This window comes from Sturnira hondurensis, unplaced genomic scaffold (genome assembly GCF_014824575.4).
Source record: "Sturnira hondurensis isolate 20B ecotype Veracruz unplaced genomic scaffold, ASM1482457v3 Scaffold0002840, whole genome shotgun sequence".
NCBI classification, from domain to species: Eukaryota; Metazoa; Chordata; class Mammalia; order Chiroptera; family Phyllostomidae; genus Sturnira; species Sturnira hondurensis.
In genome coordinates, this window is record NW_028075471.1 from 34,302,706 (window position 1) to 34,319,480 (window position 16,775).

Sequence of the window (16,775 nt, forward strand, 5' to 3'; positions counted from 1 at the left end):
CCTCTGAGCAGGGAAATGGATTCAGGGAGAGAAGAGTCTGGATTTGCCTTACATCTACCCAGCTGTACAGGACACCTTTTTGATTTTAGTCTTCCCAGTAGCATCACTGATCCCCAACACTTCCACAAGTTTGCAATTGGATCTCATATGTTAATGCAGTTTGCCCACCTCTGGTCCCAGATGATTGGTTAGGATGGGGCACCTTATCTAGATGGGGCCAATCAGAATCCTTCCCTGGTATTTTGCATCTGCAACTGAGATAAGGCAGTTCCTTGAGGGAGGAAGAGAGTGGCTAAAATTGAAGCTATGTAAACCCAGAAGGTATTAACAAAGTGATAGAGAAGTAGACAAATCAAGGCAGCAGTAGGAGGGGATAATGAAACTGATGTGCTGAGAGAAAAAATGAGAATCCAAGAGGAAGTCCCAGTGGTGATCTGAATCCTAGGCTTCAGGGGTTCTACAGTCCCAATCACATTCATAATGCATCCCAGTATCCTCATAATCAATTCCCCATTTTGCTTAAACACAGTAAAAATTTCAGTAACATGCAACCAAGGAGATCTGAGTAATATATCAGGTACAGGAGAACCTGGTTTTGCAGCTGTGCCAATAGGAAAGCCACAGCTACAAAATATTTACAAGAATAGGGAACTGCTCCAGAGGCAGGGAGGTCCAAAGTGAGCCCGCGATGATTTCTCCCCTATTCCATTTCTCACCATGCATCGCTCAGCCCAGGATGCAGGGACTCCTTATCCCTGAATATTTCCATCCAAATCAGGTCAGGGGAAGGTATACAGTAAGGGAAGTTTTGAAGTGGTAAATTGAAACAAACAACTCCGGCCAAAAAATATGGAAACATAAGAAGGACTATTCCACTGCTCCTGACCCAGAGGCTGGTGGGCAGGGCGTGGACAGAGGTGGTATTCGCTGGAAGATCTACATGAGTCTTCCCAGTTGGATGCTTCTAGACCATGGATCATTGACGACTCCTATGAAGGATCATGAACACACCCCTTTGAAGGGGGAGACAAAAGCAGTGTTGAAGAGAAGTGTGAACCCCTTCTCAGTGATGAAGCCCAGCCACTGTGATCCCAGTGATGCAGGAGGCCACCAATTCAGGGTGCCCCCAGGATCTCAGTCCTAGAGCAGAGGGGCAGGCGGGATGACCAAAGCTGAAAGACCAGTAACAGAACGGAGCAGAGGCCAAGGGCCAGTGTGTCAATGCAAGGGCACAGAGCTCACCCTGCTTCCTGCTCACACCACAGCAGTGACCTGGCTGCTGTGAACCTTTGGGGAAGTTCTGAACAGCCTTCTGGAGCACAGACACCACAGAAGCCCCCATCAAGGAAAAAATTCATATGCATTTTTCAATTAGTCCTGTTATCTTTTTTCAAGAGAGGAGGAAGAGCAACTTCCAGGGTGCACATTAGTGATGATGCTCATTTTTAATAGCCACCCATATGCCTTTATTCCTGTTTAAAATGAGAAAACAGTCGTCCTTTCCAAACATCCCCCAAACCCACACGGGTGTGGGTTTGAGCAACAGGTTTCCTCCCCATTGTTGCTAGGCTAAACCTAAGGATTAGGCTACATTCTCCCTAAACTATTCAAATTTGCAAATTTTCTTTTATGAAAGCAAATTATTCTTCAAGAGCACATTCCACTTTTCAGAGCAGGATCCTCCAAACACAAAGATAAAATGAAACTCAAAGAATTAAAAATTACAAACCAAGATCTGGAAAAAGCACACACTTTGTAAGAAACTAAATGATTCTGCTCGGGTTGGAATAACAAGGTGGCTGCTGGCTTATTTTAAAAATATCAAAAGCAAGACTAGCCAGAGAAAAAGAAAAAAACCCAAGTGAAGGTCTTGGTTTCCATTACCTATATTTGTATAAAAGCTATGTGTTGTTTTAACTAAACATATGGTCTTTGTCCCGCATGTAAAGAATTCTGAGTTTTCCTGACACTTTGGCAAGAGGTACCACAACCCCCTGCCAGGCCAGTAAAAATCACACATTTTTTTTTCTGCAAGGGAAAAAAATGTCAATAAAAATGAGCATTAAAAAGCGTAAAAACCTTGAACTGGAAAGCAGTGCTGGAGAGAGGCTGCTTCCTAATCAGCCTCGCACAAGTGCTTTTACAATTTTTTATAACATCAGAGCTCCACTCGTTTGAGAGATCTCATACCGGTCCTGAAAGTTTGTTCAGTATGTTGTTCTAAAACATGTTCTTTAGACATAGGGACCTTGCCATTTAAACAACCTTCTAGAATAAATCACATGGATAAATTTTTATAAATATTTAATGTTCTTGCATTGTACAAATTGATTCTTTAAGTTACTTCAACTAGAATTGAATTCCAGCAGCTCTTAGTACGTAGAGGAATAATCTCTGTCTCACTTTCTCGCGGGCACCGTTCAAGACCTTGGTATTGTAATCTGTCATAATAAAAAGCAGAGAAGTAAATACAGCACTGCTATCAAAATATGACAAGCTCATTATAACAAGCCACTCATAAATCTTGAAACAAAGGCACAACCATACATTTTAAAAATAGTCATTTTATGCAATTTGCATAAGATGATTTTATTTGAAACCAAGGCAGGTATTTCTTTCTCTCTGCACACATAATGCTGAAATGAATTATACAGTAATTCCATCGCCCACCTCTAAAGAGGGCCTGAAATTAGTTAACAAATGGCTGAAAAATACTTTGCAATCATGAAATGCAAAATAAAACGATAATGCCCATAAATTCTTCTGCATAGCACAACTGGATTGTGCTTAGATGGAAAGGCGGGGTGGAAAAACAAAATGGTGTAAAAAGGCAGATGCCCTGGAAGTAATCTGCTGGGTCAAGGGTGAGAAGAAGGGTTCCACAATGAGGTTCCTCTGGATATTAAAATTCAGCACCTCTCTGGTAAGTCTCACCATGGCCTCAGGAGACACAAATAAATGTGTGGAGTGAGCTGGCCCTTCTACATAAAGATTTAAATAAAAACTTGCAGCCTGTGGTGCAAAAATAATCTCTAGTTTTAAATATTTCACTAGAGCCTTAAAAAGTCCTAAACCCAACCCAAGTCAGCTCAGTTCCCGATTTGTGGAAATGATCTGCCCCTCTTCTCTACCTGCCTGCCAGAGCTTAGGATGCATCCAGTGGGCATGGAAAAATAATAAGCCACCAGAGAACCGTTTTCTGCCCCCAGCCAGAGGAGCCAGTAGGCCTATGAAGTCTGCCAGCTGGGAGACCCGGAAGCATCATCAAGAGGCCCTCCATGGAGCCCTGTAGTTCCTCTTCACACCCTTCCTGGTGTTTGGGCCCTTCACGGTGGCCAGATCCATATTGAACCTAATAAGCAGTATGTTGCACTACAATACAATAAATCTAAACACACATCCAACCTAGTTATGCCTGACTGTCCACGTATGGGTCTTCGTCCTGGAAAGCCTCAGATGTGAGTCCTCAACAAGAGAACCTTAAGATGCTATGATTTCAAGATAACCCAATCAACTTAAACTCTGATCATGTGTAAGTCACAGTAAAGAGCCAAAACTGGGAAAAACAATGAACCAGCAACTTCAGTTTTAACTGCTATTTCCAATACTAATGAAAACTTTATCCATTTACTTAGAAGTAAAATATCCTGAGCACCTATGACAATGGAAAAACCACTGTGGCCTGCACAAGATCCAGCCCTCGTATAGTTTCTGGAGCACCAGAGAGGGAAACAAGGAAGCAAGACAGTGAGAGTGAACAGAGCCATGATTAGGGAAGAACAAAGAGCCATTGTTGGAACTGGAAGCCAGAAGAGACCTGTTAAGACGTGTGATGCCTCAGGCGAGACTCAAACAATGATAAGAAGTAAGAAGTGGATGAATATTCCATGCACAGGAAAATCACAAATAAGAGACTTGGAGACAAGAGACAGCACATCCATTTGGCAGGACAGAAAAATGTTTGTCATAAAGCATAGAGTTGGTAGGGTGTGGAGAGAGATAATGCTGGAGAAATAAGAGTACAAGTGATGAAAAGTGGGCTTTCTAAGGATTGGGAGAGAAGTGGGAAATCATAGAAAGGTTTTAAAGAAGAAATCATAAATATTTGTATTTTATTTTAAAAATTCTGATTGCATTGTAGAGGGAGAATTAGAAAGGACCAAGAAAAAGGTCTAGGCAGTAGAAAAATGGTAACTGCATAATGGCAATGGCAACCGAGAAACGTGAACCAATGTCAAAGCTATTTAGTAGTTAGAAGAGACCAGACCCAACTGGGGAGGCTAGCAGAGTGAGTTAAGTATTCAGATGGCTTGAGTTCAAACCCCGAGTCTTCCACTTACAGGGAAAGTTACTTAATCCTTCTGCACCTCAGTTTCCCTTTCTGTAGTGTAGGAAAAATAATAGTACCTGCTCATGAAATTATTATGAAAGATAAGCTAATTCACAAAGTACTTCCAACAGTTCATGGCACACTGTAACTGCTCAAAAAATATTGTCTATTGAGGGTGATGGCTCAAAACTAGAAACAGTGGTTCATGAGCTGCAGATGGGATGGGATGTGGAAGACAAGAGGAGGAAACAGTCACGGATCCATGAAGGACTTTGGCTTGGACAAAGGGGTGGAAGGAGACTAACTGTGCCAGTGACCAAGTTGCTGCCTCTCAGCTCCAGATCCACTCTTCATTTTCTGCTCTGAGATCCTGGAGATGGACCCAGTAAGCACTTCTCCTTTGCAGCTGGCATTTGACTTTTTCAATAACAGGCAAGAAGAAGGGACCTTTTCTGGTTCAGATGTGCTTCCATTTGTTTCTTTTTGTTCCTACACAGGGCTGCCTACGGTGCATGTGGGGCATCCAGGAGCACCCACCCCCACCAAACTCCAGTAGCCCAGGCCCACTGAGTCTGAGAAAACCCAGAGGTTGCCTTCCTAGCCTTGGCCCATCTGTACCCTGGAAGGGTGTCTCCCACTTGTAATGTGGCCAGGCGCAGCTGGAAGTAACTCTGCAAACTTCCCTGCCATCCACACCTTCTTCTGTATGGTCTGAATTCCAGACACTTTGTCCTTCCCTGGGATAATCTCCCTTGGCCCCAGGGTGTTCTTTACCCTTTCACAGTTAGTCCCTGCTATAGTGCACAATTCTTTCTGTTAATCATTTCCTGGTCAAATTACTGTGTGTTTTCTGTCTCCTGATTGGACCCTGCCCAATACAGAACTCTTCACTGAAGTGGAAAACATGGGAAGAGAGACAGGTATGGAAAAAAAATTCCATTTTGGACATACTGGGCTTGAGATGCTTGTTGGACGTTTCAACAGCACTGTCTGGTGGGAAGCTGAGTACCTGGGGGTCTACAGCTGAGGAGACATGTCCAGGCTAGAGACACAGGCTTAGAAGAGAATAGCTTTAAAGTCTCCAGAATCTTAGTGAATGAAGCAGGTATGTAAATGCCACATGCCAGGGAGACAAATATATATTTTTAATCTTTCGTGTGCTCATATGTCTCATCAAGAGCCCCTAAATGTGCTGTATACATGACAGCACATTTCATCAAAAGACTTATGGTAATTTTGCATCCCGTGTGTTAGGTAATATTGTTTCGTATCTGTTAATATTTTCAAAGTTAACTGCCAGTAGGGTTGAAAACAGCCAAGCCCCACAAGAAGATAACTCTAATTACACTCCCAACTTGGAAGCTTAACCCTGGCGGACGTAGGGGAATCATTCGTCACTCAGCTACTTCGGTGCTGCAAGCAGGAGCACTGTGAGCCGCACTGAAAACCGGTGAACTGCTGAAAGGGTCAGACAACTAGACACAAACACATTTTGAAGGAGTCCCGGGCCAATCCCTTCCACTTTTTCCAGAGTGTGAACTTGACCAACATAACTTGCCCCTTGCTTTTCCTATTTCTCAAAAGTTTGGAGCTTCTGACCACAAAAAAAAAAAGAAGTCCCATCAGCAGTTTGCAAAGAAACAATTTAGAAGAGAGATGTATTAAATCCTCAGGGAAATTAAACCCAAATAATCCAATAACAGCATCACAAAATTAACAATAGACTATGAATTGAATCCATTGCCTCCTACTGTGGGGATCCTGTGGCTACCCACAAACCAAAACAAATGGTGTCCATTTCCTTCAGAGAGGTGGTGGGCAAGGGTGACCTGGGGTACCCTAGAGTTTACCCAGTCGTGTTTTCAGCTTTCTGACTGATTCTGGACATCTACAGTATAGAGAAAGGTCTTTGCTTCTGCCCATTTCCTACCTCAGATCATCGCAGATTAGTGATAGAGGCCAAAGGGGTACAATCCTTGAGACAAAAGGTGCAATTTTATGACTCACTCTTTTGTGAATTCCCCTCTAAGTGTCTGTGTCTAAAAGTAGCTCGAGTATTGGAAATCAATCAATGTAAGGCTTTTTTTCTACGGAGAGGGCTGAATGGCAGGTGGGAACGTGGAATGGTTCCTCTAGAACCCAGGCAATCAAGTGGTCAGGTGGGTCTTTGAGAACACCAGGCATCTGCTCCGAAGGAGACTCTGGCATTTCAGTAAATAAGCATTTATTTCTGTAAATTCTTTTCTTATGCTCTGATGTCTGTCTGCTTGGGGCAATGTGAGATTACTTAAGCAACATGGGCCAGGGGGGCCACAAAAGCAGCCTGTGTGTGACTCACCAAACCTCTGCGCGGGTTCTTAAGAGCTTTGAGGAGGAAGGTAGGATGCAGCATCTCATAGAAATAAAATCCCGGTGATTTATACAGCTTTGCCAAATAAGGCCCACAGGGCAAATACAAACAGCCTTGAACTGCCTCCGGCGTCCCTGGAGACAGCCAGTTTGTCAAAATGCCTATCACATGGTCTCATGCACACCCTTCCCGTTACCGCTGACATTTACTCCCGAAGCTTTTGAATAACTGAACAGCATTTCACAAAAAGTTAATTAAAGGCACTTTATTTGGGTATTATGTGACTTAGAATTATTTTCACATTCTTAATTTTGTTTGACATTTTGAAAACACTATGCCTAATTCTTTTGTGGGGGTAAAAAAAATTTTTTTTAATGTGGCTAGCATGTACTGAATGCTATTTTATTTTCCTTCTCCCAAGAACTGACGCAAACACCAATATACTTTTTGTTTGAGCATGGAGAAATAAAGCATTCTGTTTGGAATCTTAATTACTATGGCCCCAAACTTACCTAATTAGAAGTTCCTTTTTAATGAGAAAAGGTGATTTCCAACGTTAATGAATTTGTATACAGAAACACTGCTGGTTCCCACAATGAATTACCCATGTTCCTCACAGACATATTTTAGTGAAACGCTTCAATTAATATTAGCACTTGAAACATGTGGGACTGATTTCCCCGTTAAAGCAAGCTCCCCTTTGTTCTCAGACAATCCAGGAAGACCACGGTTTCCGTCCTTGGAGGCATCGGCGACACATAGAAACTTAATTCTAGATTTTGGACAAAATGGATGTTATTTCATCAAAACAATTCATTTTATTGCCTTGAGCCACTTTGAGCTTGTTAACATCAAACATCTTTTGTGCGGATGAGTTAGCAATGTCTAATCTTCCCAGCAAAGAAAATCATGACAAATATTCTGAGGTAAGTTTTTTAACTCTCGTGCAGCTAGCACTGACTATGCATTTGTCCAGAGCCCAGTGCTTTCACAAAGGGTAAGGAAGCGCTCATTGTGCTTTGTTTTTTTGTCACACGTCAGCCTTCCCGTGACAGTGGATGGATGTCACACAGATTTTCGAACCCAACAATGAACAGCCCAGCCTGTCTGGTGACGGTGTGCATGCAGGTGTGACACTTACCAAGTGCAAGGTGCATTAATGATCTTCAGTTGATGCAGAAGCACCCAGTTGTAATAAATAGTTGCAGAATTAAGATCTGGAGACATTGCAGCTGGACACCTGAACTGTCTTCAACTACAAACAAAAAATATGACATTTCTATTTTCTACTTGGCAAATGCAAGCTGGTAAGTTTGTGGTAAGTCTGACTAGAATGTTTATCCCTAGATGATGGAATTGCAAGTTGTTTTTATTTTCTTTATGCTTCTAGATATTCCAAATTTGCTGAAACCAGGGTGTATTACTTTTTACAATCAGAAAGCAATCATCTAAAAATCCTTATATGGACAAACCTCCAAGGTTAAACTAAATCTAATTATACATTGCTGTTTTTTAAATGGTTTCTTTAAAGTTGGCATATTACTGGGGCTGTAACCCACAAACTAATTGGTGCCGTGCTAAAAATGTGATTTATATACCAGTAAAAATACAATCTGTGTCTTGAGAAATGCTTTTGGGCTGGAGCTCTGAAGAGGAACTGGTGAAAATGACATTCCGTGGGGTGTCCTCCAACTGCACCCCAAAACCTGGCTCGCGTCTCTGTTCCCACGTACCCACCACAGAGGGAGGAAAACAGGGAGAGGAGGAAACTTCAACAACATGAATCAAAACCCAAAAGCGAATATCTGCATTCAAATACACTTTTGCCTCATTTCCCACCTCATTATATTCCTGCTGCTCAAACACATTGCTGTCTTCACTTGATATATTTTATGAATATTTTATAGTTGTCTTACAATAGTCCAGGTACAGAGAAACTGGATTGCTTTAAGAAGCATAATACGAATTATTTATTCAAATGTTCTGTACATGAAAACAAACTTTGTTTATAGCTTCACCAGTTCTACAGATTAAAGTTTGGATTTAAGTTAATTTTGGGTTAAAATCTACTGCTTATAACAATAATAAGTAATTTTAGTGATAATTTCTACTGATAGCCTAGAAAAGACCTTAAAGGGGAAAAGAAAATAAATCTGTTCTAAAGAACTAAAAGACTGGGGTCCAAAAATTTTCATGAGGAAGAGCACGCCTACCGCCAACAAAATGCCACACTCGGTGCCCCCCCCCCACCGTCCTTGAGGTTGGGGGAGGACCATGGGGGAGGAAAGAAGCACTGGATCAATGGCCAACCCTCCTCTTTGACTTCCATCGCTCACCCCAGGGTGGTTTCATGGGCTTGCAACCCAGGTGGTCACACAGGGTCCTGGGTTTGGTTACATACCCTCTTGATTCTGTCTTGAAATTCTTCATACCTTTGGACAAAGGGGCCGGTATTTTTAGTCTATATTTGAGTTCAGGACAGGAACATGGTCACATTCTGCCTACTCTCTCTTCCAGCCTCACCTGGTTTCCTCACTCTCTGCTTTCCTGGACCTCACTGGGATGGAAGAGAATTCAAGATGAGAGGCAAAGAAATGGTACTGTTCTTACCAGGGTGGAGAGATTCACTCCTGGGACCCAGAGGATGGTACCACCCACCATTGTGGGGCCCTCTCCCTGCAATTCTTCTGTTTCCCCTAACACCTCTCAACCCCCAGGCTGGCCCCAGCTGTCACCCAGGGGCACAGGCACCCACTCCATCCATGCCCATTTCTCTTCTGGGGTCCTCTTCTGTAAGACTCAAAAGAGCTTCTCTTTCCTGAAGCCTCCTCTGCTTGCCCCCGGCTCACCCTCCACACTGGAGGTCCTGCTCTATTCTGCCTTCCCAAGATGTATTAGCTTTCCGGCCTGGAGTCGGGCACCAGGCCTCTGTTTTTCTCAACCACATGGAACACATCGCCTCATCCTGTGGAATCCCCTCCCTGGTGAAGTGGAAGGGACGCAGTAATCCCCAGACACCTGGGCATGGGTGAGGGCCATTCACAGCAAGGTCACAGCTCTTCAAAGAAATCCCCTCTAAACCCAAATCCTGTCCTTTCATCATCTCTGAGTAGCTGAGGGAATTGAGAACTAGGAGAACAACTTTTCAGCCACTTCCTTCAAAAAGTCTGCAAATGGTGATCTTGCTTCGGGAATCTGACATCTGTTAGATTTTGGTGTTTCAGTGAGACTTCACTTTTGACATCCTTTGCAACAAAGACAAATCTGTCTTACAAGAATGCTTATAGCTGGTAAAAAAGACAACTTCTCTGAATCATTTCAGACATATGTACATTTTTCTGAGGAGAAAGTTTGGAGTTCAGGGTTAAATTTCTTTTTTATTTTTATTTTGTATTAATTTTGGAGAGAGAGAGAGAGAGAGAAACACTGCTGTGTTGTTCCCCTTGTTGATGTATTCATTGGTTGATTCTTGTATGTGCCCTAATCGGGGATCAAACCCACAACACTTGTGTGCTGGGACGACACTCCAACCATGGAGCTTCCGGGCCAGGCACTGGAGTTAAATTCTCGTGGGGGTTTGTAATCTCACAAAGTTGAAGAATTACTGCAAAAGAAGGTTTTTATTTCTAGAATTGTTTTAAATTAATATCTAATTCAATTTGTAAATGAATAGTGTTATCTGAATGGCCATTAAAATGATATGGACATAACACCAAAATAATCAGAATTGTTCAAGTGGTTTAATCCGACCCTCCTCCAAATGCTGGCTTTTAACCGCAGCATGAAACAGGGTGAGCAGGTGGTTATGCTCCTCTCCTCCACATCTTTCCCAGGCTCACCCCCAAATACCCTCACTTCCAACACCTCCCTTTCCCAAGGAAATCCCACCTGGATCGGTCCTGACCTAAAACTCAAGCAGCCTCTAAAGGTGAGTGGAGGGTAGGGGCTTTGAGGGAAAGGTGGGGACTACCCCAGTTATACGTCAACCACTGTCACGGAAGGCAACTACCATGCGATCTCAGGCCCCCCTTTCATATATCATACCATGACCGTGACCTTGAGAAATACAGAAAGGAAAAAAGACATGCACTGACTCTGGGACCAATTTCTCAGTGAGAAAAATGAAAGGTCGGTGCCCACCTAAGTGTGACCAACAAAATGAAATAGGCGAGAAAGGGGAGAGTAATGGCCTCCACTCTGTGTGTGTGCGGGTGTGTGTGCAGGTGTGTGTACGTGCGGGTGTGTGCTTCTTTCCCTGAATGCAGCTTTACAGGACTCTTCTCCTTCGGACGGTCTCAAACTACATGTTATTTCTAAAAACATGCACTTTCACATTTCTGTATCTTTGTTCATTCCAAGCTCTTCACCTCAAAAGCCCCTTTTCTGTTAAACTCCTTCAACATGCAGTTCAAATTTGGATGCAGCTGCGTATAACAGAAAATCTAAATAACCTTGTTTTAACCAAGAGAGACTTTTTTTTTTTGGCATAAAAATATCTGGAAGGAAGCAGTGCTGGGCTGGCATGGAAACTCCACAGTCATTCCAGAGCCTGCCATCTCTCTCCTTCAGGGTCCTAAGTATGTGGCTCCCCCCAGGCCATCATCAGGTCCCCTTCCAGGCAGCAGAAACAAAGGGACAGGCAAAGGGGCACTCTTTTGCAAAAGGGCACTCTCTTCCAAAGGGACCCTGAAAGATCACCATCCAACATTTGTCCTGTCATTGGCTGCCCCAATCGGCAAGTGAAGCTGGGAAATGTAGTTTCTCCACTGGACGCACTGCCCCAGCCACTGTAACTATGGCTAAAAGAGCAGGGACGTTGGATGGACAACTGGAGGGTCAGTCCAGCCCCGATAAGCTCACTTTGCGGTTATCTAAAATGTACAATATTTCCTTTTTTTTTCTTTCACCAGGTCCAAGTCAACACTATTAAAATTTCAGATAATTCTTTGCTGTGGTGGCTAGTCTTGTGCTGGGCAGGGCGGGGGGTGGGGGGGATTTAACAGCACCCCTAGTCTCTACCCACTAGATGGCAGCAGCGCCAGCCCACAAATGTGACAACGAAAAAAGTCCCCAGACATTGGCCATTGGTCCCTGCGGTGCAAAATCCTTCTTAATTAGGAATCACTGCACTAGATCGTCCTGCTCTTCCCCAGCTTAATGCTGCTATGGGAGTGACTGTTTGTTGTTATGATAACTATGCCTGTTTTAGCATCTAATGCTGTGTTGCCCATTTCTGTTATGTTCATTTGTACACATGAGGACTGCGCTGAGAAAGAGCTTTCTGAGGAAACAGAGTTAACACGTGGGCCCCACTGACACCCGTCTGGCTCCACAGTCTGTGCGCTTCTCCTCCAGACACTGCCTGTCCACAACCGCCCCTCCAGCCCGGCCCTCGGACATTTTAAGCATTCAGGCTACATGTGTTGAATTAAGCTTTAAAAAGTAAACACAAGTATCCTGGAGCCCAGGAATAGATCCTAGTGTTTAATAACACCACATACAGGTTTCATAAAGGAAAGGGAGAAAGAGAAAGGGAGGGATGGAAAGACGAAGGGAGGAAGGAAGGAAGGAAGGAAGGAAGGAAGGAAGGAAGGGAGGAATGGATTCCTAGGCAGCTTTAATAAAGTATTTATCTTTAAAAGCAGGTAAGGAGGGGAATACTTCTCCTTACAGAACAAATGCTGGACCACTTTGATCTTACACTCTAAAGGAGAAATCGATGCTCTCCCCCTCCCCGCAGCACATTGAGTACTATTGTAGAAGATTCGACTCAACTATCACTTCCTTCCGTGGAGAACTGAACTGCTCCAGAGAGCCACTGAATAAATAGGCAGTCAGTGGCAGAGGGAGTGGGGAAGAGGCGTCGGCAGACAAGCTTCTGCAAGGATAGCTCTTTCCGTCTCTGGGTTATTCCCAGTCTCTTACGGGTCTCATTCGTGAATTAGGACAAAGCAGTCGAGGAGTTAAAATAAATCAGAATACAATTCACTGACATGAATTGTAAGAGAGTTCCAGTATTGTGGCCATTCCCTTCCTTTCCCCAGACTTAGGTTTGTTTCCAGATGCTCCGCGGAAAATATAACTGCTTTGCTTCTTACACTCAGGCTTGAATTAGGAAGATACTATGTAGCGAATGTTTGTCTTTCTTTATTACATCTGTGTTTATGTTAACTCACTACTTATTAAGTGGCCCTGAGTACCAAACTTATTCATTAGGTATGGCACATTTTATTCATAATTGTTAGAAGTATTAAAAAATCTGGAAGATTTCACTTGCCTTTTTTATGCATTCTTTTTACTGTGGTAAAATATATATAACATAAAATTTACCATTTAACCCTCTTTAGTGTATAATTCAGTGGCATGAAGTGCATTTCACTTCCCTTCCGACATAGTCTATTCTCTAATTATACTCACACTATTAATATCTAAATAACCAACCCAACACTTTAGGGTTGCTCTGCCTACAAAAAAAAACAAAAAACTCCTATGACAACAATAAGGTTGATGCTTTTAGAGGTGTCCTGACTCTGACGGATTGACATCTTGTTCAGGACTGTCACGTTTTCCAGCAAACCTTGAATTTCCCCTGTACTCACTTCAAGCTTCTTTGGAGTCGGGTGATCGTTGCCCATCTTTTCCCCCCAAACTGTGTTATCATCTCACCGGCTCACGAGAGAGACACTGGATCACCTGGGGTTAGAGCCAATGCTTCTCCGGAAGTACCTGGGACAGTCAGGTAAGAGGAGGTAACAGTAATTTTATAACGGTCATGAAAATGGAAAGTTAGTTTTATTTTCCTGAGGAATGAAGGGTGGTCAGCAAACATCCATAAGCTATTTTCCAGACCTTCTCTTCGAACTTCAGTGCTCTACCCATCCTCCCTACAGTTCATTTTATCCTATGCCATGAAGTTTTCCTCTCCTAATGTAACATTCATGCAATGTGTTTATTCCCACGTGTAGCTTTGGAAATGGGAAGTATCGCTGCCCATTATTCTCTTTCTAAATATAGGAACTAACGTATGAAAGGACTGACACAGGAAAATCACAATTAGAATCAGGAGTGAAATTAAATTATAGTGAGATGAATGTCAAATGAATGCTCTTTGTAGAGGTAGAAAAATAGTATTTAATCCTGAAAAAATTATCTCAAAATTTATTTTTCTTCCTGCCAGATTTCCAGGCATTGGTATATTGTGGTTAATAAAATATAAAACTATTGTGTCTCTTAAAATATGCAACAATACTAATTAGCTACAGCAATGCACCTACATAATTTTCAAACTGCTTTAAAAATAGCATGTAGCTTTTTTAATATTACTGTATTTTTTTATTGTTGTTCAATTACAATTGACTTCATTTTTGCCCGTTGCTCTCCCCTTCTAACTCAAAGCACTGAAATGTAACCAACACTGAAAAATTGCTTTTAACCTCTAGAGGGCAGAATATGCTCCACATCTGTACTTCACTAATTTTAAATTACTTGACCAAAAACGCAAAAACCACCACCACTACCACAACAAAAACCCTCTAAGATCCTCTGGTTGCATACTATACAATGCACTTGATACTTAAGGCCTAGTTAACAACTTAAAAAATTTTAACTAATGTACAGTTGCCTACATTCAACAGTTTACAAAAGGCAAAATTAACAGTTTTGCAGCCTGAGTCTAGCTGTGAGTGAAGGATTATTAGCACCAGGCAGTCAGTGCACACTCAGAGAAAGGCAGAGTACTTTAAACAAACTGTGATAAAGTTTAAAGAGTAAGATGTTAACAGCTGACAGCACCATATCTGACTTCGAAGGGAAATGTAGGCACCATGTGTGAACAATGACATTTCTTTCCCTACCACTACAGTTTGTTGATCTAAAATTCTAACATTTTGTTGAGAATTTGTATGTATATGAAATCTCGGAAAAGTGAGAAGGGGGAGAAGTCATTTTTAGAGGAGCAAGTGTTCAAACAATGTACCTTCCAGGCATCTCTTTCTATTTGTTCAAGTTGATCCCCTACCCCCTGGAATTCAAAGGCAATTTTTAAACTGATACAATTAATATAATCTTTTTTCTTTGCTTTCTTCTTTGTTTTAGAAATTTGAAGTCCTATAGAAAAAAATTCTAAAGAAATTCAGAGTAGTGGGTTCTGGGGAATAGAAATTGGGGGTGATTAGGTTGGGCTTGAGACAGTAGTTCTTCATTCACTTGGGACACTTTTAAGGATGAAAGGGGGCACTCTTAAAACTACACTGGGATAATGAGGGTAAATCAGAATCATTCCTGGAAGATGGGATGCAGTCATCCTAATTGTAAACCCTATAGAATTCAGATGGCTTTTTAAACTTTGTGCATGTATTTCTTTCCAACATAGAATTAATGTTAAAAGGAGACTGATAAGTCTTTGGAAGTCCATTAGTACAGCTTCACATGCAGAAATGTCATTGGTGATATTCCTCATGTACCACCACCCAGCCTGGGCCCACACACCTTTCCTTGGCTCACGTTAGATTTATTACAGGGCAGCTGTGGATGTGAGCAGTTTCTTTTAAACTTGCCAATCCCACCAGTAGGCAATAGCACAGCACCCTTTCTCTCCTATGACTAGCCCTGATTTTAAAAGCGCATTGCTCTTCTTAGTCCAAAAAGGAGTGGTACTGCTACTTTGTCTGGTCCCCCCATTGCTTTTCTGAGCCACAACCTTTGTGTTTATTAGTGTGAGAGTGAATAGGGCCTGTCAACCTGAAAAGTGGGGAGAGCAGGTTTGCTTAGGTTAAGAAATGAGACTTCAGAAATGATTTAGTGTCCTGGGTAAGGTCATGCATAACCCTATAAGGCAGAAGCCTTATCAAGTTTGATTGGCAGGTGAATGGCTCCTGCATCTGAGAAACTGCTGACTTCGGTGATGTATCATCCCCGGGTCCATGCCTGCTCCACTCCTCCGTCAGGCTGCCACCATTGCCTTTGTGCTGTCCAGGGGTGTGGGGCATGGCCAAGACTGACAGAGAGAGAAGGTTGAAGGGGCAGTTGTTAAAATGTCACCCATTCAGAGTGAAACCCAAACGGCTTAATTTACCATGATGTGTTTTAATTAATGAGAGTGAAAAAGTGAAGAGGTTGTGGTTTCTAATCAAACAAAGTAGTGCTTTAGCTACTGAAATGCAAATGGCCTAATTTGGAGTGAAACAAAAGTTAATTAGGTCAAAAGATGTATTAAGAGGAAACTAAAAGCATCTTTGCCACGGTTAGATCTACAGTTGGTTTGTGGTTAAAAAAAAGGTACACATGAAAATTCAACAGTGAAATGTTAGTATTGTAACATTTGATCACCTTGTAACTATTTAAATTTTATAATAAGTACAACCTTTGCATTTCATTGCAGAAATTTTAACGTAGAAGATGGCTGGTCCTCGGTCACAGTTTAGGAAAAATATAGGAAAAACATAGTATATACAGGGATCAGTACTGTCCACAGTTTCAGGTATCTGCTGGGGCTCTGGAAACGTATCCCCCCAGGATAAGAGGGAACTACTGCAATTTACCATATGCTATGTAGATGCGTGATGTAAATCCCTGTGTTTGTTGGGAAGAAGGTGTATGTAATTTTAAATCCTACAAATCCCCTAAGAGGTAGGTATTATCCTCATCTGACATGAGGAAAATAAGTTAGGTTTGCCTGGAGATCAAAGCTATGCTCTTATCCCCTTTACTATCCTGATTTTCCTATCTTCTCTGTGGAAAGTTCAATGTTCCCTCTTATGTTCCACCCTTAGTGAAGTGCCTTGTTACTACAGCACTAATATTGCAGTCCCTATTGGTTTATGTGATTTGCCTCCCTCGATCTGGCCTCATTGTCCCCGATTAAAGCGAGGAGAGAGGAAGGACCGGTCGAATGCTCTAGGATTTCCTTCCACCCCTTTTCCCTGGCCCTGCGCTCTTCCTCCGTCCAGTGGACACAAAAGAACGCCCCAACCAAGAGACACCGCTAGAACAGGCATGACTCCAAAGAGAAAGGATTGCGCCGCCAGAGGGCGCCTGTAGGCGGGTCGGTGAGCGGGTCGAGACTGGACCAAGGGAGGGCCGGGTCTGGAGCCGAGG

General features: G+C 42.5%; 1 protein-coding gene across 1 annotated transcript; it reads left to right on the forward strand.

Moving 5' to 3' along the window:
* The first annotated feature begins 7,394 nt into the window (after nucleotides 1-7,394).
* Nucleotides 7,395-9,002, forward strand: NPVF (neuropeptide VF precursor). The gene is given in 3 exon segments (XM_037041299.1): nucleotides 7,395-7,606; nucleotides 8,798-8,836; nucleotides 8,838-9,002. Coding segments are annotated over 3 exon segments (342 nt in total). The 5' UTR covers nucleotides 7,395-7,468.
* The last annotated feature ends 7,773 nt before the right edge of the window (nucleotides 9,003-16,775 follow it).